The sequence below is a fragment of the Ovis canadensis genome, chromosome 3, assembly GCF_042477335.2.
Source record: "Ovis canadensis isolate MfBH-ARS-UI-01 breed Bighorn chromosome 3, ARS-UI_OviCan_v2, whole genome shotgun sequence".
Classification (NCBI taxonomy): domain Eukaryota; kingdom Metazoa; phylum Chordata; class Mammalia; order Artiodactyla; family Bovidae; genus Ovis; species Ovis canadensis.
Window position 1 is genome coordinate 45,548,185 of NC_091247.1, and position 23,945 is coordinate 45,572,129.

The window sequence follows — 23,945 nt, forward strand, 5'->3', positions numbered from 1 at the left end:
AATGTTCCTAAAGGCACCTCCCTTCTGCACCAGAATTCTAATTCAGGACGTCCAAGTTGGGCTTCCCTGGTGGTCCAGACAGTAAAGAATCTGCTTGCAAGGCAGGAAACCTGGGTTCAGTCCCTAGGTCAGGAAGATCCCCTGGAGAAGGGAATGGCTACCCAGTCCAGTATTCTTGCCTAGAGAATTCCATGGAGAGAGGAGCCTGTCAGGCTACAGTCCATGGAGTTGCAAAGAGTTAGACATGACTTAGTGACTAACACTTTCACTTTTACTTTTAGGTATAAGTTAGAACCCAGGTATCTGATTTGTTAAAAAAGGACATGGATGATTCAAGGCAGGAATACTTAAAGACTAACAACATCAACAGTTCTTTCTGTTACCACTATCATCCACAATGTGAACCATATAAATTGATGGATTCACCACAATTATACAGTGAATTTTTAATTCCTTAATTATCATATAATTCAACTAAATGGTTATAAATTACTACAACCCTAAAAAAATCAACCACTTTTTTTTAAAATGAAATACTCAAGAAAACAGTCTATTGAACCAAATGCTGTTCCCAAAGTAACCATGATCTCTAGTGGCTTGGATCAAGTTAATCTAGCCACCTAAGTGAAGTGAAGTCACTCAGTCGTGTCTGACTCTTTGCGACCCCGTGGACTGTAGCCTGCCAGGCTCCTCTGTCCATGGGATTCTCCAGGCAAGAATACTAGAGTGAGTTACCAATTCCTCCTCCAGGGGATCTTCCTGACCCAGTCTCCCGCATTGGAGGCAGACGCTTTAACCTCTGAGCCACCAGGGAAGCCACCTAAAGCACTCTCCAAATTTCCTGCAGCTAACTATCAGAAGCACTTAATCTCTTATCTAAAATCTCTTATTTGGATTTTAAGAAGGCAATACAGTGTCTATGCCTATACTACAGTGCCCAGATTACAGCACATTCCCAGAGAAGTCTGACACAGCACCCAATAATCAGATATATTATTTGTACAGCAAAATGAATAAGTATTCACACTAAGTGGAATAAATATTACAAATTGTCTCACTTCAGATCATGACAGGTTTTGGCATCAAATGAGTTTAAACCAAATTTCAAAAAAATAAACACTTAAAGAAAAGTAAGCAACAGCGATTTTGGATTTTGAGATTACAAATACAGGACTATAAAAACTTTTAAAATAATATAAATGAATGTACATGCAAAACAATAGACTTACAAATATAGAAAACAACAGCAGTTACCATTGGGGAAAGGAGAGGCAGGTTAGGGTTATGGTTAAGAGATAACGAACTACTAACCACCATGTACAAAATAGATAAGCAACAAGGATATAGTTTAGCACTGGGTATTATAACCATTATCGTGCAATAACTTTTAATAGAGTATTATCTGCAAAAGGACTAAATCACTATGCTCTACACTGTAAATTAATACTGTAAATTAATACTGTAAATCAACTATATGAAAGTTCAAGTGTTACTTGCTCAGTCGTGTCTGACTCTTTACAAGCCCTTGGACTGTGTATAGCCTGACAGGCTCCTCTGTCCATGGAATTCTCCAAGCAAGATATTGGAGTGGGTAGCCATTCCCTTCACCAGGGGATCTTCCTGACCCAGGGATAGAATCCACACCTCCTATATTGCAGGTAGATTCTTTACCATCTAAGCCTAAGGGCTTAAGAGAAGCCCTGCTTCACTTGAAATTTAATAACCTTATCTTTTAGGTTTTAACTTATAAATCAACCTCAATAGAAAGCTTCCCCTCATCAATACTGGGTTACTACTCTTGTGCACATGTAAACCCTATGCTGCTGCTACTAAGTCGCTTCAGTCGTGTCTGACTCTGTGTGACCCCAGAGATGGCAGCCCACTAGGCTTCCCCGTCCCTGGGATTCTCCAGGCAAGAATACTGGAGTGGGTTGCCATTTCCTTCTCCAATGCATGAAAGTGAAAAGTGAAAGTGGAGTCACTGACTCTTAGCGACCCCATGGACTGCAGCCTACCAGGTTCCTCCATCCAGTGGATTTTCCTGGCGAGAGTACTGGAATGGGGTGCTATCACCTTCTCTGTTTAAACCCTATACTCACTTCTATTGTAGTGGTTGCCAGTTTATTTCTGCAACCCCCTCCACCATCACCATCCCAGACTGTAGGATACTTTGAATCAAGAGCAACATATTTTTCATTATTTTACTCTAAAAAACTAGCAAACATCTGTGACATGGTATTCATTTAATAATAGTTAGTGAATGAATACGGAGAAGGCACTGGCACCCCACTCCAGTACTCTTGCCTAGAAAATCCCATGGATGAAGGACCCTGGTAGGCTGCAGTCCATGGGGTTGCTAAAGTAGGACATGACTGAGCGACTTCACTTTCACCCATTGGAGAAGGAAATGGCAACCCACTCCAGTGTTCTTGCCTGGAGAATCCCAGGGACGGGGGAGCCTGGTGGGCTGCCATCTATGGGGTCGCACAGAGTTGGACACGACTGAAGCGACTTAGTGGCAGCAGCAGCAGCAGCAGCAGCAGTGAATGAATAAGCAATTATGGGTACCAAGACTTTAATCCAGTGAAGTTTTATGTTGCTCTACTAGCTTGATCTGTAAAGCATGATTAACATCAATAAAGATAAATCTCTACATGTTGAACTGGGACAAAAACCAAAATATCTAAAAAGAATACTCAATAGCACATACATGTAATACACATGTTGTTTAGTTGCTAAGTTGTGTCTGACTTTTTGCAACCCCCTGAACTATAGCATACCAGGCTCTTCTGTCTGTCCATGGCATTTCCCAGGCAATAATACTGGAATGGGTTTCCATTTCCTTCTCCAGAGGATCTTCCTAACCCAAGGATAGAACCACTGTCTCCTGCACTGCAGGTGGATTCTTTACCACTTAGCCTCAGGAAGATACCATGGAGGAGGGAATGTCAACCCACTCCAGTATTCTTACCTGGAGAATTCCATGGACAGAGGAGCCTGGCAGGCTACAGTCCATAGAGTCGCTCTGAGTCAGAAACGACTGAAGTGACTAGCACACCGAATGGCACAGGTAACAATATGAAAATAGTGCTTTGTTGCTGCTAAATAAAACTTTTCCTTAAATTTGTTAGCTAGGACATTTTACACAGTAAATTACTACATGAAATAAACTGTTTAACATGAAGTAGTTTCATTACTATTTTAACACAGGGTTTTTCTGCATTACATATAGATAAATACAGTACAGTGGACTTTAGGTGTTAATCCCTGTAAGGTCCCTTCCTGCATCAGCAATTTTAGAATGGAGGGTGTTAAAAAGGTAACTTGCCTTCTCCTAATTAATATAATCTAATTAAACTGGCATGTATGGATGTGAGAGTTGGACTGTGCAGAAGGCTGAGCGCCGAAGAATTGATGCTTTTGAACTGTGGTGTTAGAGAAGACTCTTCAGAGTCCCTTGGACTGCAAGGAGATCCAACCAGTCCATTCTGAAGGAGATCAGCCCTGGGATTTCTTTGGAAGGAATGATGCTAAAGCTGAAACTCCAGTACTTTGGCCACCTCATGCGAAGAGTTGACTCATTGGAAAAGACTTTGATGCTGGAGGGATTGGGGGGCAGGAGAAGGGGACGACAGAGGATGAGATGGCTGGATGGCATCACTGACTTGATGGACGTGAATCTGAGTGAACTCCAGGAGCTGGTGATGGACAGGGAGGCTTGGCGTGCTATGATTCATGGGGTCGCAAAGAGTCGGACACGACTGAGCGATTGAACTGAACTGAATTAAACTGACAACTTAAAAATGACAAACAGGCAAGGTGAAAATGGAAAACTAAATAGGTGTTTAAGCAAACAGGTAGTTACACAAGAATTTGGGGGTTTGAGAATTCTGTCAGGCCCAAGGCATATATGATCATTCTTGGGCATACCTTTCTTTTTCTGAAGTGCAACAAAATTGTGTCCATTATTTTCTTTCTTTTCTAAAAAAATATTATTTACGTATGGCTGTGCTGCGTCTTTGCTGCAAGGCATGAGTTCTTAGTTGTTGTGTGTAGGCTTTCTCTAGCTGTGGCAAGTGGTGGCTACTCTTTGGTTGTGGTACTTGGGCTTCTCATTATGGTGGATTCTCTCGTATGGAGCATGGGCTCTAAGGTGCATCGGCTTCAGTAGTTATGGCTCACGAGCTCAGCCATCTGGACTTAGCTGCCCTGCAGCATGTGGGATCTCAGTTCTCGGACCAGGGATCTAACCTGTGTCCCCTACACTGACTGGCAGATTCTTTACTACTAGACCACCAGGTAAGTCCCCATTATTTTCTTTTAAAGGAGGTTAAATTTTTCTCCAGAAACACAATCTGAGATATTTCCAAGCTGGAACAACATACTAAATATTTAAGGAAAATAAAGGAGAAAAAATAGGGGGTGTATGTGTGTTGGTGGGTGGGTGTACAGACTTTTTCTGAAATTTAACCCCAATGAGAGTGAGCTGACCGACAAAGTTTCATTTAACTACTAAACATATCTAGAATACTCTACCTAATTTACATAGTCAGTCACCATACAATCATATATAACAGAAAGTTGACAGGATAATTAAAAGATCAGGAAAGGCTGTCTGAATTATGTATGAGCTTTCTATTCTAAATACAGGAGTTTAATTCTAAGGAGGTTGGAGGAAAAGCTCTATTGCTTCTAATATCAAGTTAAGACACTTTTTGTATGAAAACAAGAACACATACTATTATTTCTCAAGGGAAAAAAATAATTAATTTTGAACCTTAGGCTTAGATGATTTATAATAAAGTTTACAAAAATTACAAAGAAATTTTTTTGTAGATTGATAACCTTTTCTAACATGCCAGTAACTTAGCGAGTTTCCAAACTGATATTGTTCAAAAGTAGACATCATTCTTTACAGAAGAAATGATACAGTATCTAAGATTAAATAATCTGGCTTTTAAAAAGTAGGGATGAAATAAGTTTATCAAAGTAGTGAAGATGACTGAAGCTGGGAGATGGGTACATAGAGGTTTATTACTCCTTCTACACCTTTTTTTTTTTTTTTTTTACATTGAAGTACAGTTAGTTTGCTTCCCTGGTGGCTTAATGGTAAAGAATCCTTCTGCCAATGCAGAAGATACAAGTTCAGTCCTTGGGTTGGGAAGATCCCTTGGAAAAGGAAATGGCAACCACTCTAGTATTCTTGCCTAGGAAATCCCATGGCCAGAGGAGCCTGGCGGGCTACCGTCCATGGGGTCACAAAAGAGTCAGACATGACTTAGTGACTAAACAACAACACAGTTAATTAACATTGTTCATTTACAATGTTCTGTTAGTTTCTGGTGTACAGCAAAGTGATTCAGATACCTATAGAGAAACATACCTATATATACCCTTTTTCACACTTTTTTCCATTATAATTTATTAAAAGATATTGGATATAATTCCCTATGCTATACAGTTTAAGACATTTCATATATAGTAGTTTATATCTGCTAATCCCAAATTCCTAATTTATCCCTCCCCTCCCCTTCTCCCCTTTGGTAATTGAAGTTTGTTTTGTTTTGTTTTCCATTGTCTGTGTGTCTGTTTCTGTTTTGTAAATAAGTTCATTTGTACTATTTTTTAGATTCCACATATAAGTGATATCACATGATATTTGTCTTTTACTTTACTTAGTATCATAATCTCTTAGGTCCACCTACATTGCTAAGAGTGAAAAACTGGCATGATTTCATTCTTTTTTATGGCTGAGTAGTATTCTATTGTATATATACACCATATCTTCTTTACCCTTTCATTTTTCAATGGACATTTTGGTTGCTTCTATGTCTTGGCTATTATAAACAGTGCTGCTATGAACACTGTGGTGAATGAATCTTTCTGAATTAGAGTTTTCGCTGGATATGTGCCCAGGTGGATTGTATGGTAATATATTTTCAGTTTTTTAAGAGACCTCCATACCATTCCCCACAGCAGCTGCACCAATTTACTTTCTCGTCAACAATGTAGGAGACTCCTCCTACTTTTGTGTATGTTTGAAACAATCTTAAATCACTAAGTTGAAATTAAAACAAAAAAAATTAGGTTCATTAGATTTATGCTTCCCTGGTGGCTCAGCTGGTAAAGAATCTGCCTACAGTGTGGGAGACCTGGGTTCGATCCCTGGGTTGGGAAGATTCCCTGGAGAAGGGAACGGTTACCCACTTCAGTACTCTGCCCCGGAGAATGCCATGGACTGTATAGTTCGTGGGGTTGCAAAGACTCGAACACAACTGAGCGGCTTTCACTTCACTCACTAGATTTATCCAAACTGCTAGATTTGTACAAAGGAAAAGATCATCAGAGGTCTTGCATATACTGCTTTAAACTTTCTGTATTATTTAGAAATCCAAAAGGGTCTAAGACTCTGAGGTTATAAGAAAAGAACATGTTTGAGAAGTTTATACTAAAAGAACAGCCTAAAAGAGACTTAATAATACAAGGATTTTCCATTTATCATTCTTTAAATGTAAATTAGTTAGTGCTGTGTAGGACAATAAACTCTCTCAGCAAGTAATCATTATGGCTAAGCATTTGTTTTTTATCTTTTGAAAGAAAAACTAAAGGTAATTTATCAAAATATGGCTTTGTGAAATCAAGGAGATCAAGATACCAACTTGATTTTAGAGGAAGACAAACTTAAATTTAATATAGTCAAAAACTATGTAATTTTATACTGTTTGCATTGTATTGTTTGAGCTATTATATCATCTCATTCTTGGTGTAATCTTGTCAGGTAAGTTTGGTTGGGCAAGCAATCTTGTTCAACACAATCCAATAGAAGAAATAAAACTGAGGATCATTTATAGTACTTCCTTGGAATTAATATCCCATCCTATCCATTTAAAAGGCTTCTGGAAGTAGGATCAAATAAATGGCAATTAAAAAGACACCGAGGACTCAGATTGTCCTTCTCACTGGTCATATGTAGAGATAATAGAAAAGACCAGATATGTGGCCCCAAGAAAACACATATTAATACCCCATAGATCTTCTCTAAGGAGGACCTGGCACTTCCAGTTGACCTCTATGCATATTATTAAATCTATTAGATTAACAGATAAAAATCTAGAGGTCTACTGCTCTGTAGTGGGGGGCTCAATTTTTGTTTTGGTTGGCTTGGGGTTCTTTAGCTCTTCTTTGCAATGATCTCATCAAGAATAGATACTAACCTAAACTCACAGGTGTCTCTCTTGCCTTTATCTGATCTTTCTTTACTCTGTTTTGAATGTCTTTTTTGCATAACCTCATTTTTCCTTAAAAATGAAGCTTCATAGCTACTTCCTGCAGTAAGTCTTCCTAGACTCTGCCATCTTTCTTTCTCCTCTTTCTTTCTTTACCTATATGATACCTTTACTAGATTATAAACTTTAGGAGGACAGCTTACTTTATTCTATCAAATAAGTCTTTAGTTTTTCAATGATTCATCATTATTTCATATAGCAATAAGAAAGAAAAAAACACTACCAGTTATAACTGTAGGACACCAGAAATAGAAGGTGATTCCAACTTCAAATAAGCTAAAACGTGAGGGAAAAATATTCATCTCAGAATCAATGAAATTCTGCATGTCTTGACTCTGTATTTCAGTATTAATAAAATATTTTGGCATACAGAACATGAATATTAAAAGTTTGCAGAATGACTGGATAAATGAATGAATTAATCCCAGATTGGCGCTTCTCCTCAGTATGCATTTTTTAATTCATTAAAAAAAAAGAATATAAAGAATAAAAAATTTAGATTTTAAAAACTAAGACCTATGAATATATTTTGTAGACAACGGTTCTGATTTTAGTTGGATAATGTAAAGCACCAGGAAGGAAAAAATTTTTTCTAAATATAACTGTTATGGTTTCACATTAAAAAAAAAAAGAAGAAAACCCATGTCAATTGCCTGGGTGAATAAACATTATTATATTATGGTAGATAAAACAGAAATATGTTGTTTGTAGTATCCATTCTTGATAACGTGCACTAATAAAAGGGAAAGGAATTGTAAATAACAAAGGATAATTTAAAATTCATTTATAACTATTTTTAAAGTATATTCATATTGTAACTAACATAGACTATCAGGCCCAGAGGTAGATATTAATAACTAACTAGCACTTGTTAGTGGCTCAGATGTGAGCCTGCAATGCAGGAGACCTGAGTTCGATCCCTGGGTTGGGAACATCCTCTGGAGGAGGGCATGGCAACCCACTTCAGTATTCCTGCTTGGAGAATCCCCACGGACAGAGGAGCCTGGCGGGCTACAGTCCATGGGGTCAAAAAGAGTCGGACATGACTGAGTGACTAAGCACAACACAGCACTTGTTAAGTAGCAGAAAACAAACTGGTTCTTAACCTTGGATTAAATTTTTAAGGGAAAGATGCTAGAAGTCAAAATCTGAAAACTTTAGAAAGACGAAAATATTTTAAAGTTTAATCCAAATGAGAAGTTTATAAGTTGCCTTGTCATTCCTTTGAGATAATGGTGAAGTCTAGATACTACTAAGAAGTATACGTGGTCTAAAGGAGTAGAAAACATAAAATCCTACAATAATAAATTTAGAAACCTATCTTCCTTTCCTTTATATTTTTCTATGTCCTCTAAATTAACATTATGAAAACAGCTCCTCTTTACTGAGCTCACTGCTTTACATACATTATTGCTAATCTTCAATAACCTATAGAGTAGATATTAACACTATCATTTATACCTGAGTACACTGAAGCTATAAAAGATTAAATACCTTGTTCAAGGTCACAAAGCTAGCAGTGGTAAAATCACCTCTGAAGTTTTGACTTATGTATAAGTAGCTTTTTGGTCCAAAAGAGAAAGCTTGGCAAACAACTGGGAAATCTTCTCTGTGCCCAGAAACAAAAGAAAAAATAAAATGAAGGCAGCATTATCTCAACTCAACACAAAGAGGCAGGAAGGCTGCCTTGAGAAAAAACATGCAGAATTCTGGTGACTGGTCAATTCTGGACTTTCACTTTGTAATATCTAACAGCAGTCAAGTAATTAATCTCAATAACTTTTAGACTGAATATGTACAATAATTAAAGACTACGTTTACTAATCTAATACATATATATTTTACAAGTTTATCACTAAAGAAAGTAGATTTAAAACTTCTCTTGATTCTACAACTTCAAATTATTTATTTTCATTTTGCCACTATGGGAAATCATTATTGCAAAGGAGTTAGGACAAAGGCCACAGAGAAAGACAAGACTGGATAAAATCCTGGCTTCTTAGATATATAACCTTAAGCAAATTACTTAACCTCTCTAAGACTCACTTTCTTTATCTGTAAAATAAGGTTATTAGTATCTGACTCAGAGGGTTACCACAGTGAGTAAATGAGATAATGTGCATATAGCATTTCACACAGTACCTGATATACAGTAAGGATCTAATAAATGTGTTAAGGTAATATATTTTGGCGACTTTTATGTTTTACTGGGATATTTTATACTAAGCAAAAACTTTATATTTTATTGATTGTGGGGTTATAACACAAAGTGCAAAGAAAATAAAGATTAAAATTTCATTTCTGAATGCTCTTTGGAGCATGCCTTCTCAGTCTTGCAACAATTTACCATGAAAAAATCCAAACTTTAAAAGAGAAAAAGACAAACTGTTAGTCCTTTGAAATTCACTAGGTCTTCTGTATGTGATAATGGAAACATATTTAAAACATAAAGCAGAGCACAATATTGTAACAGGTCCCTGCTACATGAACACAACTGTTTCTCTTAGAGCAGAGTCAATTTCCTCATCCACCACTGAGGGGAGCTATAATCTAGGAAAAGGTTTATATGGCGCCACAAGGTTATTTTTCAACTTTCTCAAACCTTAATATATTGATTTAATAAACTCTTATAAAAATATCTTTTAAACTAACTTAACAAGTACAAGTGGAATCTCTATTCTTCCTTGCTTTTTCTTTTTAGCACTTATTTAACATACTACATATATTAACATATATTTAACATACATTACATATTTATACTAACACAGTATATATTTTACACACATTAGTTTTCATTCTCTCTCTCTCACACACACATTAACACAAACTCCATGAGCAAGAGATTTTTTTTTGCTTTATATACTACTCTATTTCCAGCACCTAGAACACTATCCAGCACAAAATACACTCAGTGAATTAACGGCTACTGAATGAATGAATGAATTCTGGTTCATTTATTTGAAAGCTTGAGATATATTGTAAGATGACGTCAAATAAAGTGAACTGCTATTGCCTGAAAAATGTAATGTCTACTTACCATGAATTTAGATTTAAAAGAAAATTTCTAAGAACAATTTTTTAATCATATAGATGAGTATACAGAGATCCCATGAGAATGACTTAGTATATATTTATAGTAGAATATCTCTTAAATGATCTGAATGTCACAGAGAATTGGTCAATTAAAGGGAAAAGTTATGAATACTGATACACAAACATTTCACTTTGTTTAATACATATTAATATGGAGAAGGCAATGGCACCCCACTCCAGTACTCTTGCCTGCAAAATCTCATGGACAGAGGAGCCTGGTAGGCTGCAGTCCATGGGGTCGCGAAGAGTTGGACACGACTGAGCAACTTCCCTTTCACTTTTCACTTTTCATGCATTGGAGAAGGAAATGGCAACCCACTCCAGTGTTCTTGCCTGGAGAATCTCAGGGACAGGGGAGCCTGGTGGGCTGCCGTCTATGGGGTCGCACAGAGTTGGACACGACTGAAGCGACTTAGCAGCAGCAGCAGCAGCAGTAATGTGTTTCATTCACCAGTTTTCATGGCCTCGTCTTAAGAGTATAACTTTGTTGATCATCCATCTTCTCATATAATCAACAGTTGTAATGTATCATTAGTGTATTTTCAATCACTTATTTTAATTAATTTTTATTAGAGTATAGTTGCTTTACAATGTTGATAGTTTCTGCTGTACAGCAAAGTGAATCAGCTATACATATACATATATACACTCTTTTTGGATTTCCTTCCCAATTAGGTCACCACAGAGCACTGAGTAGAGATCCCTGCATTACAGAGTAGGTTCTCCTTGTTGCTATTGTTCAGTGTCTCAGTCGTGTCCAACTCTTTGCGACCCCATGGACTACAGCACTCCAGGCCTCCCTGACCTTCACCATCTCCCGGAGTTTACTCAAACTCATGTCCATCAAGTCGGTGATACCATCCAACCATCTCATCCTCTGTCATCCCCTTCTCCTCCCACCTTCAATCTTTCCCAGCATCAGGGTCTTTTCAGATGAGTCAGCTCTTTGCATCAGGTGGCCAAAATACTGGAGTTTCAGCTTCAGCATCAGTCCTTCCAATGAATATTCAGGATTGATTTCCTTTAGGATTGACTGGTTTGATCTCCTTGCAGTCCAAGGCACTCTCAAGAGTCTTCTCCAGCACCACAATTCAAAGGCATCCATTCTTCGGTGCTTGGTCGTTTTTATTATCCAGCTCTCACATCCATACATGACTACTGGAAATCCATAGCTTTGACTAGACGGACCTTTGTTGGCAAAGTAATGTCCTTGCTTTTTAAATGCTGTCTAGTTTTGTCATTGCTTTTCTTCCAAGCAGCAAGCGTTTTTTAATTTCATGGCTGCAGTCACCATCTACAGTGATTTTGGAGCCCAAGAAAATTAAGTCTGTTACTGTTTCCATTGTTTCCGCATCTATTTGCCATGAAGTGATGGAACCAGATGCCGTGATCTTCACTTTTTGAATGTTCAGTTTTAAGCCACCTTTTCACTCTCCTCTTTCACCTTCATCAAGAGGCTTTTTAATTCCTCTCTGCTTTCTGCCTTAAGGGTGGTGTCATCTGCATATCTGAGGTTATTGATATTTCTCCCAGCAATCTTGATTTCGGCTTGATTCCAGCCCCGCAATCCTGATTTCAGCCCGGCATTTTGCATGATGTACTCTGCATGTAAGTTAAATAAGCAGGGTGACAATATACAGCCTTGATGTACTTCCTTCCCAAACTGGAACCAGTCCATTGTTTTGAATCTGGTTCTAACTGTTGCTTCTTGACCTGCATACAGGTTTCTCAGAAGGCAAGTAAGGTGGTCTGGTCTTCCCATCTCTTGGAGAATTTTCTAGTTTGTTATGATCCATACAGTCAAAGGCTTTAGCATAGTCAATGAAGCAAAGCAGATGTTTTTCTGGTGCTTCCTTGCTTTTTCTATGATCCAGTGGATATTGGCAATTTGATTTCTGGCTCCTCTGCCTTTTCTAAATCCAGCTTGAATATCTGGAAGTTCTCAGTTCACACGCTGTTGAAGCCTAGCTTGAAGGATTTTGAGCACTACTTTACTAGCATGTGAAATGAGCACAACTGTGTGGTAGTTTGAACATTCTTTAGCATTGCTTTTCTTTGGGATTGGAATGAAAACTGACCTTTTCCAGTCCTGTGGCCACTGCAGAGTTTTCCAAATATGCTGGTATATTGAGTGCAGTACTTTTTCACAGCATCATGTTTTAGGATCTGAAATAGCTCATCTGGAATTCCATCTCCTCCACTAGCTTTGTTCTTAGTGATGCTTTCTAAGGCCCACTTGACTTCACATTCCAGGATGTCTGGCTCTAGGTGAGTGATCACACCATCGTGGTTATCTGGGTCATTAAGATCTTTTTTGTATAGTTCTTCTGTTTTGCCATCTCTTAATATCTTCTGCTTCTGTTACATCCATACCATTCAGGTTCTCCTTAGTTATCTATTTTATATATAGTATCAATAATATATATTTGTCAATCCCAACTCCCAATTCATCCTACATCCCTCTTCCCCCCCTTGGTAGCCATAAGTTTGTTCTCTACATCTGTGTCTCTATTTCTGCTTTGCAAATGAGTTCATCTGTATCATTTTTCTAGATGCTACATATAAGCAATTTAGTCACCTTTAAATGAAAGCAATATATAAGGACAAAAGGGGAATATCTGAATGCAAAACCCCTTTCAGATTTTCATAAATTTTCCCCCAATGTTTCAGCTGCTTTTCCATACCAGATTTCATAGCAGTTTTTAACAACTCACTTCTATCAACTCTTTCTAAAGCATTTTAACAGTTTTCATGAAATAATTCCTCAAACTGATAGTTCACTGGCCTAGGAAATATCTAATTAAATAATTACAACAACAGGTCAACAGCATTATAAGAGGTCTTGTAAAGGGCCAAAAACAATTTACAACTCACTTGGGAGAGGAGTGTCTAGAAGTAGGTCAGAGAGTAGCCTACTAACCATGTTGACACACATGGGATTAAAACTATGATGTCTTATGGATCGAATGGAAAGTATGAGGTAATCCATGTAAATTAAGTAGAGATTGACGAGAAGAGTTTCTACTGTAATGACATACGGATCCTTCATATACTATCTTACTGTCACTAGTCTACTTTTTAAATTTTTCTTCAATATAGTTAATGGATGCTACTGTAATTCTCCTCTTAAAAAGAATACTCCTTTAAGGAGTTTGACTAGATCATTCATTTATTTACTCACTCCTTCACCAAACATAAAGGGAGCACCTACTGCACAGAAGGTGTTATATAAAAAAAGTTGTAGAGGATACAGAAATAAACGGAATAGAACTTCTCCCCTATTAAATTTACTTTGCCAAGCAAGAGCCCTGTTAGCACCTCAGAAAACTGACCTAGGTTTTTCCAGAACATAACACACATGCCCAATTCTAGTCTATCTTCTAGGTGAGAATATACCACTTTCTTTTGTTTTGTTTTAGGTTTAATTACATAAACTCCTTCTTTCACATTAAATAGTTCACTATTTATGATGGCTGTCTTAATTTAAAGTATGTAAATTAGTCATGTTCTCCGTTAAGTTGATGCATTTTAAAAGAGTTTAGTCACAACGTGAGCATTCATGCTTTTTCCCATGAATTAAGAGTAAAACAATTTCACCATACTTAAGAAGTCTGGTCACTTTAACCTACGTACGTAAATAATGGATACATTTAATATTTACCTTTTTCTGTTTAAACTCTTAAAAAATATACATTATGCTAGTCAAATAGGTCAAATCCCATAAATGTCTCTAAAAAAAAAAAACTGCTGTAAAAACAGGTAAAAGTCAATAATAAAAAAATCATATTCATCTAATAAACTATTTGTTATTTCTTGCACTAGGTTCCTAGCAGTCATCATTATTATCGCCACACTATCATTAACAGTGTCACTATGACTAATAACTGAGGAATTGTGTGTTCCTCCCACATGCTGAATAATTTTACTTTACTTCAGATTAGCTCTTCAGCACCTAGATTCCCCTAAATTTTGACCATCTCTTTAAATATGGTAATTTTTGTTTTTTGTTTTTTTAACACCCACAGCTGAGAAATTAGGTTTATACTAAAAAAGGTAATATCTTCCTTTCCATAAAAGGGAGTTGAAACCACAATTCAATTTTCTTTCTTTCTTTCTAATCTGGCATAGGAAATGACTATTATAGCAACAAGAGTAGGGAGAAAGAACTGTTGTGCTAAAAAAGTTCAGAATAGGAAACTTGCAATAATACTCCCAATTCATTCCAGAAACAAAAATACACAGAAAATACTGAATATATATGCCAAAATTGACTTTTAAAGAAAAAAAGATATAAATTAGGGAGTTATTAACTGATTCCAAAATGACATGCTGCTGCTAAGTCACTTCAGTCATGTCCGACTCTGTGCGACCCCCATAGACGGCAGCCCACCAGGCTCCCCTGTCCCTGGGATTCTCCAGGCAAGAATACTGGAGTGGGTTGCCATTTCTTTCTCCAATGCATGAAAGTGAACAGTGAAAGTGAAGTCGCTCAGTCGTGTCTGACTCCTAGCAACCCCATGGACTGCAGCCTACCAGGCTCCTCCATCCATGGGATTCTCCAGGCAAGAGTACTGGAGTGGGGTGCCACTGCCTTCTCCGAAATGACATGCTAGATAACTTTTAAATATATCATTCCCCATGAACTTGAAAACAAAAAATCTGATCTATAAAGAGATAATATTCAAAAAAGTTTATAAAAATATTCCTATTGATGGAAACAAAGTTATGGACCTAGAAAATCCCTATAAGATGATTTAGTAGAAACCTTTCATTTTATAGATGAAGAAAATAAGCCCTGGAAAATAATCTCAAGGTCACCAGCTTTGAAGGCACATCAGGATTTATACACAATTCTAACCAATCCAAAGTTCATGTCTTCTCTACACTAGGATATGGGAGAAAGGAAAATGCATTTTTTTTTTCAAATAAGGAGGCAGAATGGTAAGAAGTCAGAAAATCTTTCATCTATTAAAAAGCATAAAGATGCCTGGAAAACTCTACAAATGCAGTGTTCTCTCTGCAACACAACTCAGAGTAAGGATTCCAAAATTTTCTGATGACACAGGAAAATTTAATCTCCAGTAAACAGTTCAATTAAAATGATGGTTTTATAAAGTTTTTAAACAATATGAATAATAGTTAAAAGTCACCTATATTTATTTTTATTAGATTTTTATGAATCTAATTTAGCAATAAACACTAGGAGAGAAGAAATGCTAATGTATTTTATTTTCCATTTTCCTACTATGGCCATCCCCTCTTCAATCACTTTAGCAATAAATAGGGAAATCAGCTAAATAAGCTTCTGAGCTTATATATATTTTTCAAAAAAAGGATATAAATATACTCTTCAACTGGAGAAAGCAATGGCACCCCACTCCAGTACTCTTGCCTGGAGAATCCCATGGATGGAGGAGCCTGGTAGGCTGCAGTCCATGGGGTCGCGAAGAGTCGGACACGACTGAGCGACTTCCCTTTCACTTTTCACTTTCATTCATTGGAGAAGGAAATGGCAACCCACTCCAGTGTTCTTGCCTGGAGAATCCCAGGGAAGGGGGAGCCTGGTAGGCTGCCATCTATGGGGTCACACAGAGTCGGACACGACTGAAGTGACTTGGCAGCATACTCTTCAACTTAAGAAACATATACTCCAATATGGAAAGGATGATTGAAAATATAACTTTTTATCTCATGATCCATTTAAATCTCACTGTCTTAATTTTAGTATTTTTTTGTGCTGCGCTTAGTTGCTTAGTCGTGTCCAACTCTTTGTGATCCCAGGGACTGTAGCCTGCCAGGCTCCTCTGCCCATAGCGATTCTCCAGGCAAGAACACTGAAGTGGGTTGCCAAGCCCTCCTCCAGGGGATCTTCCCAACCCAAGGATTGAACCTAGATCTCCTGCATTACAGGCAGATTCTTTACCATCTGAGCCACCAGGAAAGCCCAAGAATACTGTGGGTAGCCTATCCCTTCTCCCGGGGATCTTCCAACCCAGGAACTGAAATGGGGTCTCCTGCATTGCAGGCAGGTTCTTCACCAGCTGAGCTACCAGGGAAGCCCAGTATTTCTCTACTGATTTTTAAAATATTTTTATGAAATATATAACACAGAATGCAAAAGGTTTTTCCTAAAATTTTATAGATTTGAATGTATTCTGCATCCAAACCTAATCTGTGGCATACAGCTTTTTTTTTTAACACTTCTATCTTTCAGTAACAGCTTATAATCTATTTCTCAGAAATTTAGAACTGCTGTGCCTCTATTCTAAGATTAACCAGATGTATAATAAGAACACCTTTCTAAACAAATATAAAGCTATTGTTTACATCTACCATTAGTTACAACCCAAAGTTAACAGGCTAATTCTTTAGTACATCAAGTTAACAGAGCTATACAACAGAGCCATAAAAATTGAAAACCGTTAAAACCATCCATTGGGGAGAAGATTTTAACTCAATGAAAGCTAGATTTTTGAGGCTGTAACCAATTTCAAGAAATGTAAGTTTGTTTGTTTTCAAAACCTTAATCTTACTCCAAGTATAGTGTTCAAACCTATCACTACAGAAAACTCAGAATTGTTAACAACGTGTGAACCGTTCACACAATGACACTAGCTTGACATCCAGCCACCTCCTTCCACTGTGTTTGGACATGACCTCCCTCCCAAGCTCCCCAGATCTTTGTGTCTAAAAATGGCCCAGCTACTGTTCAAAAAAGTATGAGATTCCTTTTGCCACTAAAATATAAAACAAAATCACTCACAGAGAGGAAAAACATGCTGTTTTATAAAGCATGTTATAAAACTGTTACAAATATATTTTACAACTGTAATAATGATCATGATAATGATGTCAGTGACAATGATAAAAGCTAATATTCATTGAAATTATTTAATCATCACAACCCTATAAACTGATTGCTGAGAAGTTAAGAAACTTACCACAATCACAGAGCTTATAAATGGAAAATCTAGGGCTTGCAACCTGTCTCTCAGACTTCAGAACTCACACATAGTTTCGTTGCCTGTCTTCCCTAATCTCCATTTAATAAACATTCATTAAACAACTACTATCTTCCTACAAGTCACCTGGGACACCATCATAAAATTCAAACTAATTGAAAATGATTATTAAAGTACTACTTGAGAATCCCTCAACCCAAAGAGTTAAAGCATACACTTCATTTTCAAATATTTCTAAGATCATTCATAATTTCACTCAACAAATGTTTAAAAGAGCATTTACGTTATGTGAGAAGCACCATGTCAGATGCTAAATAGATAAAAAGATGAATAAGACACGACCTTTCCCTCAAACTCCCAACAGAATACACAGAGCATATACATAATTCAGTATCGATGAGTAGTTTTACTTTTATGTTTTTAACAAAAATATTGGGTTGGCCAAAAAGTTCATTTGGGTTTTTCCATAACATCTTACAGAAAAACCTGAAGGAAATTTTTGGCTGACTCAATGGTCACAAATAATTCCACTGGTTATTATTTCACATAAAAAATTCTAAAAGCTACAAATCACTAATTTTTTATAAGGCAAAATTTCTTCTGCCACCAAAATGCCCCTTTTAATGTATATAGTTAAAAATATGAACAGTGACAGAATTTACAATTAGCTTACATTTTCTATGACAAATGTCCACTCTTTATCTTCAAATTCCTCTGCATGAGGATCCTGTAACAAAAGCAAAATATAAAGTTGAAATACATTTTTTTTAATCCAGTCAATTCAATCAGGAAAATACAAACAGCCTTGATTTTAGCTTTTATCAACTTTTAAAAAAAGGAGGGGCAGAATGGCCTGCTTTTAAGAAACTTTCATAATTTATCTAAATTTAAAACATTATTTTTATTAATAAATTCTCTGTCTTACTTAGGTTAATACATATCATTATTTTCCATCATTGCATAAAACAGGACAAAAGGAAACCATAAAAATATTTTATGACAGAGGTTATACATGGAATTTTAAAAAGTGGTACAAATGAACCTATTTACAAAACAGAAAGAGAATCAAAGAGGTAGAAAACAAACTTATGCTTACCAAGGGGAAAAAGAGGGGAGCGATAAATTGGGAGACTGAGATTGACATACACACACTACTATACATAAAATAGATAACTAAAAGCACAGGTAGCTCTACGCAATACTCTGTAATGGTCTATATAGGAACAGAATCTGAAAGAATGACTTCACGTATATGTATGACTGATTCACTCTGCTGTACAGCAGAAACTAACACAACACTGTAAATGATCTATACCCCAATAAAAATTAATTTAAAAAAGAAACCCAGGGACAGATAACTTGGTGAATGAACTATTAAGAAGCACTTTGTGTGCAGTGTTCAGTCTCTTAGTCATGTCTGATTCTGTGACCCCATGGACTGTAGCCCACCAGGCTCATTTATTAAGATACAGATATCCTAATTTTTATACCTCTAAGTATTTTGAACTCAAAGCATTACTTGAGGCAATGTTTTCTTGATGCAGAGGTTACATATTATAAACATCTGGAATTTCAAAGTACTGCAAAGAACTTCATAACCTACACAAAATGACAGATCTGACGATGATACCCTCATCTGCCCTCCATCACCAGAGGCCTGAGAAAGGGTAACAGATCCTACAACCAAATGCAGCTTTTTTCTAAATGAGTCACACTTTAACCAAGTATTTGGCAAATATTTATTGGCTACTTATTATATAAGGAATTACAGAGGCGTTATACGGATTCAAACATAGTTGTCCTTGCTTTCAAAGACAAATACAACTAATCTAAATACATAGATGATGAATGAAATACATAGTTTTACTAGAGATTAGAAGACAATACATTTCTTAGAGGAAGGAACAGGAAAAGCTTTACAAGTGAGGAAGCACTGAGGCTAGGTGGGATTGCACAGGATTTCCACAGATACTACAATAAGTAAAGGTGAAAGGCAACAGATTTTAAGACATAAAAGGAAAAGCAGTGGAGTAGCATCGTAAGTGCATTTAACTTATTCAAGTTGAACTTTATGTTTTAGAGGTGGGGGAGGGATGGAGGTACTGAGAGTGAGCGTATGTGCAAACAGATGCTATTCCCCTACTGTGTCTCATGGACCACATGCTTCTCATAGGGAAGCTCCTTATGCATGACTGATTCCACTACAGTCTATTATTAACCTTCAGTTTCTACGGCCACAGCTGAGTTTGGGTCCTCATCACTTTGTGCCTAGGCTATTTCAAGATAAAAGTAACTGCAGCACCCAGTCTCTCTTGCTCTCCAATTAATCTTGTACGCAGATTAATTCTCCTAAACCACAGTTCTGACCATGTAAGTACCAACTAAGAGTTTTTCAATGATCCCTACAACCTATGGGGTAAATTTCAAACTCCTTCATTACTTCATTTTAATTTTTCTACCTTAAAAGTATGGTGACTAGCTGATTCTGAGCTGTCTTAAGGCAAATGTGACAAATTCACACAGTGTAAATCCACACAGATATCATAAAGATCTGCCAAAAAGGAGTTTATTTGGTGGTGATGGGCAGGGGCAGGCAGGAAATGGTAGAAAGGAGAAAGAGGTAGAGGACTCTACTTAGTACTTATTTTCCCAGCCTGGCCCTGCCCAGGTTTGTGAAGGTTTATGGAGAATGACTACTGTAAATATAGGTTAAAGGATTTTTTTCATGAGAGATTTAGGACCCAAATAGTGCTACTTTTGAGACCAAGTAATGGTGTGACACAATGCTTAGGAAAAAGATATATTACTACTCTTCCTGCTTGCCCCTCACCCACACCACTGTTGAAGAATGCAGCCTAGCTCTAGTGCAGCTTTTACAATTAATAGTAGTGTGTGTGTATGCGTGTGTGTGCGCGTGTGTGCATGCGTGCGTGTGTGTGTGTGTGTGTTGCTCAGTCATGTTCAACTCTGTGGGACCCCATGGACTGTAACCAACCAGGCTTCTCTGTCCATGAAATTCTCCAGGCAAGAATACTGGAGTAGGTTACCATTTCCACCTCCAGAGGATCTTCCCAATCCAGGGACTGAACCCAGGTCTCCTGCCTTGAGGGAAGATTCTTTACCGTCTAACCCACCAGAGAAGTTCCAATAGTAGTACTGATAATATGAAATATTTGCAAAGCACACACTCTGCCTCAGTCACTGTGTTAAGAGTTTTAATCATCACAACTACTTATGAAATAGGTATTATTTTTCATTCCTAGTTAAAAGAACAGAAAACTGAGACCTAAAAGATGTAACTTCCCACAAATAAGTGTTAAAATTACGTGCCAATTCTAGGTCTGACTGACTTTTAGCCATGTTGTTAGTTCAGTTTTACCTCTGTGTTCCCAGGGACCTAGAAAAGCACCTGGAACATGGTAGTTTCTCAAGAAAACTTGCTTAATGAATTAATGAATATATGCCTTGAAACTTAACAAATGTTGAATTGCACCTTATAAGTGATATACATTAATTCTCAAAGTTGATAAAACATTTTTTAGAAACACAGATGAATATTACCCATAACAGAATAATTTTAATGGGGCCAAGGGTCACATCTGATAAGGCAAAGTCACTAAAAAGATGTAAAGGAGCAATAACAATGTTCATTTTCAAGTTACTTTAAAATGGTATATCTACAAAACTCATTAATTATGTTATTGACTAAAAACAACATTAGTAATGAAAGTTGCTTCCACCTTGAATCAATTAAGTCTCCTTTACATCCTGCTCTCTATCCTCTAGTGTCTCTTTTATTACCACTGAACTAAAGAGAAAAAGTGAAACAGCTTAAAGAGCCATTTCCCTTCTCAACCCTAAAAGGCTTTTTTTCATTTACCAGAAATAGCTATTTTCAAGCTAATTCAACTTTCAAAATCAAGTGTGCAGGCTAAAGAAATTAATTTCTGCTTAAGTCATAGAAAATTGAAACTTCTTGATAACTTTTTTTAAAAGCACTTTGTCTATGAACACACCTCTGTGAATATGAGTTCTTTCCTATTTTGCAAATTTCAGGATTAAGTAAATTGTGAGACTTTAATATAAGTAAAAGAAAGGGGGAAATATGAAAAAGCTTTCCACTTTAATATTTTTAAATGCTGTTCAAAAACAAGAATCAAAAATTAATATGAGAGAATGAAAAACTATTTTGTTTTGTTTTACTTTTTGGTTCTTCTATTACAACTCTGGGAAGATATGGAGCCAGGAAGATAAAGATATTTAAAGATATTCACTGAAGAGAAATGTGTAATACAGCAAACTGGGAAGGAGGGAGTATTTGAGTTTATTTCCCAACAGACTAACATTTAAAAGACAAAAAGTTCAGTGATAGGATTTGCTGAACATTCTCATTAGTACTTGAAAACTACTTACCTTCTAATCCTCCAAGTAATACATTTCAACAGCCACTTTCAACTCAGAATCAGTTAGTGCATATCCTTTGCCCAAACACACAGCTGTCAGCCATTTATCAGCTCTCTTCTAACCCCTTGCTGTCTATCATCATTTTATAAAAGTTGTGTAACTATGTCCATTCATTTGCTTTAACAATAAAAACAGACTAAATCAAAACACAGATTACTTAAAAGTTTTCCTCAAGCATGTCATAGATTGCACCATGGTAATATATATTCAGAGTGGTTTTTACTACAGAATAGGCCATGCAATGTAAGTGAGTGAAGTTGCTCAGTTGTGTCCAACTCCTTGCGGCCCCATGGACTGTAGCAGCGACTCTTTGCGGCCCCATGGACTGTAGCAGCCTACCACGCTCCTCTGTCCATGGGATTTTCCAGGCAGAGGACTGGAGTGGGTTGCCATTTCCTTCTCCAGAGATCTTCCCAACCCAGGGACTGAACCCAGGTCTTCCACATTGTACGCAGATGTTTTACCGTCTGAGCCACCAGGGAAGTCCTGCGATGTAAACCAAAACCAAGCACACAACAACCACACCCCAGGGCTAAATCACAGTGTGACTGGGCAAAGTTACCTTCTTCTTTAGTTTCTTTATCCATACAATGGAAACAATTCTAGAACTTCAGGGTTACTTTGAGAATTAAATGAAATAGTACTCTAAAGGTATTGTTGTTAACTACCAAGCTTACTATATCACTTTAGTAGCAGAGGTAGCTCAAAAAGTAAAGAATCTGCCTGCAATGTGGGAGACCTAGGTTCGAGCCCTGAGTCAAGAAGATCCCCTGGAGGAAAAAATGGCAACCCACTCTATTATTCTTGCCTGGAGAATTCCATGGACAGAGAAGCCTGGTGGGCCACAGCCCCGGGGCTCACAAAGAGTTGGACATGACTGAGTGACTAACACACAGAAGAGGTATGGATGGGGAAGGGTAGGGGGTTAATAACAGGCTTTTACGACAGCTGACTGAAGGGTGATAGGATGATTCTGATTCTTTCCTGAAAAAAAAGGAAGAGGAGCTACAACCTCATGCCTTATTTCTCTCTGGCCAACAGTGTATAAATGATATGCATAATCATGTGATGTTATAATGTCAATAACAATAGTATTACAACTGTAAAACACACATAAAGTGTTAAGAATCTTTCATAAAATAGAATATCTATGAAACACAGAGCATTTGAAAGTAGTGTCCCATTGATGGGTTAATATATTAACATTCATTATACTGCTTTGTTCTATTGATCTCTTCAGTAGTTCCAGAGCACATCAATTAATATATTGAAATACAAAATCAAAAGTACTTTTTTACACAGTGATTTCACACTTGAAGCCATGTAACTTTGCTCTACTTAGATGTCATATCTTATAGTATTTAGTGGATTTTCACAAGTTTATTTTACTAAATTATGCTCAATGAGATGTCCTCCTTCATTCTATCCTTCTGCAAAAGTAAAGTCAACATGACTGGAATGATTCAAAGAAGAAATAAAGCATTTGTTTCCTATGCACTACTTCTAAGAAGGCTGAGACATATTTGTCCCCATCTTTTTTTTTTTTTTTTTTTTTTTGAGCAGGTAAGAAATTGGTTCAGTTCAGTTCAGTTGCTCAGTCGTGTCCAACTCTTTGCGACCCCATGAATCGCAGCTCACCAGGCCTCCGTCTGTCACCAACTCCCGGAGTTCACTCAAACTCACATCCATCGAATCGGTGATGCCATCCAGCCATCTCATCCTCGGTCGTCCCTTTCTCCTCCTGCCTCCAATCCCTCCCAGCATCAGAGTCTTTTCTAATGAGTCAACTCTTCGCATGAGGTGGCCAAAGTGCTGGAGTTTCAGCTTTAGCATCATTCCTTCCAAAGAAATCCTAGGGCTGATTTTCAGAATGGACTGGTTGGATCTCCTTGCAGTCCAAGGGACTCTCAAGAGTCTTCTCCAACACCACACTTCAAAAGCATCAGTTCTTCGGTGCTCAGCTTTCTTCACAGTCCAACTCTCGCATCCATACATGACCACTGAAAAAACCATAGCCTTGACTAGATGCACCTTTGTTGGCAAAGTAATGTCTCTGCTTTACAATATGCTATCTAGGTTGGTCATAACTTTCCTTCCAAGGAGTAAGCATCTTTTAATTTCATGGCTGCAATCACCATCT

General features: G+C 37.2%; 1 protein-coding gene across 6 annotated transcripts in view; it reads right to left on the minus strand.

Annotated features, from left to right (window-relative positions):
• The window catches only part of EHBP1 (EH domain binding protein 1), a 352,008-nt gene that overhangs the window by 259,142 nt on the left and 68,921 nt on the right, over window positions 1–23,945 (minus strand). For all 6 annotated transcript variants that reach the window (XM_069583033.1, XM_069583030.1, XM_069583031.1 and 3 more), the window contains exon 5: window positions 18,015–18,068. In XM_069583033.1, coding sequence (XP_069439134.1) covers window positions 18,015–18,068 — 54 coding nt within the window. The remainder of the gene's footprint in view (window positions 1–18,014; window positions 18,069–23,945) is intronic.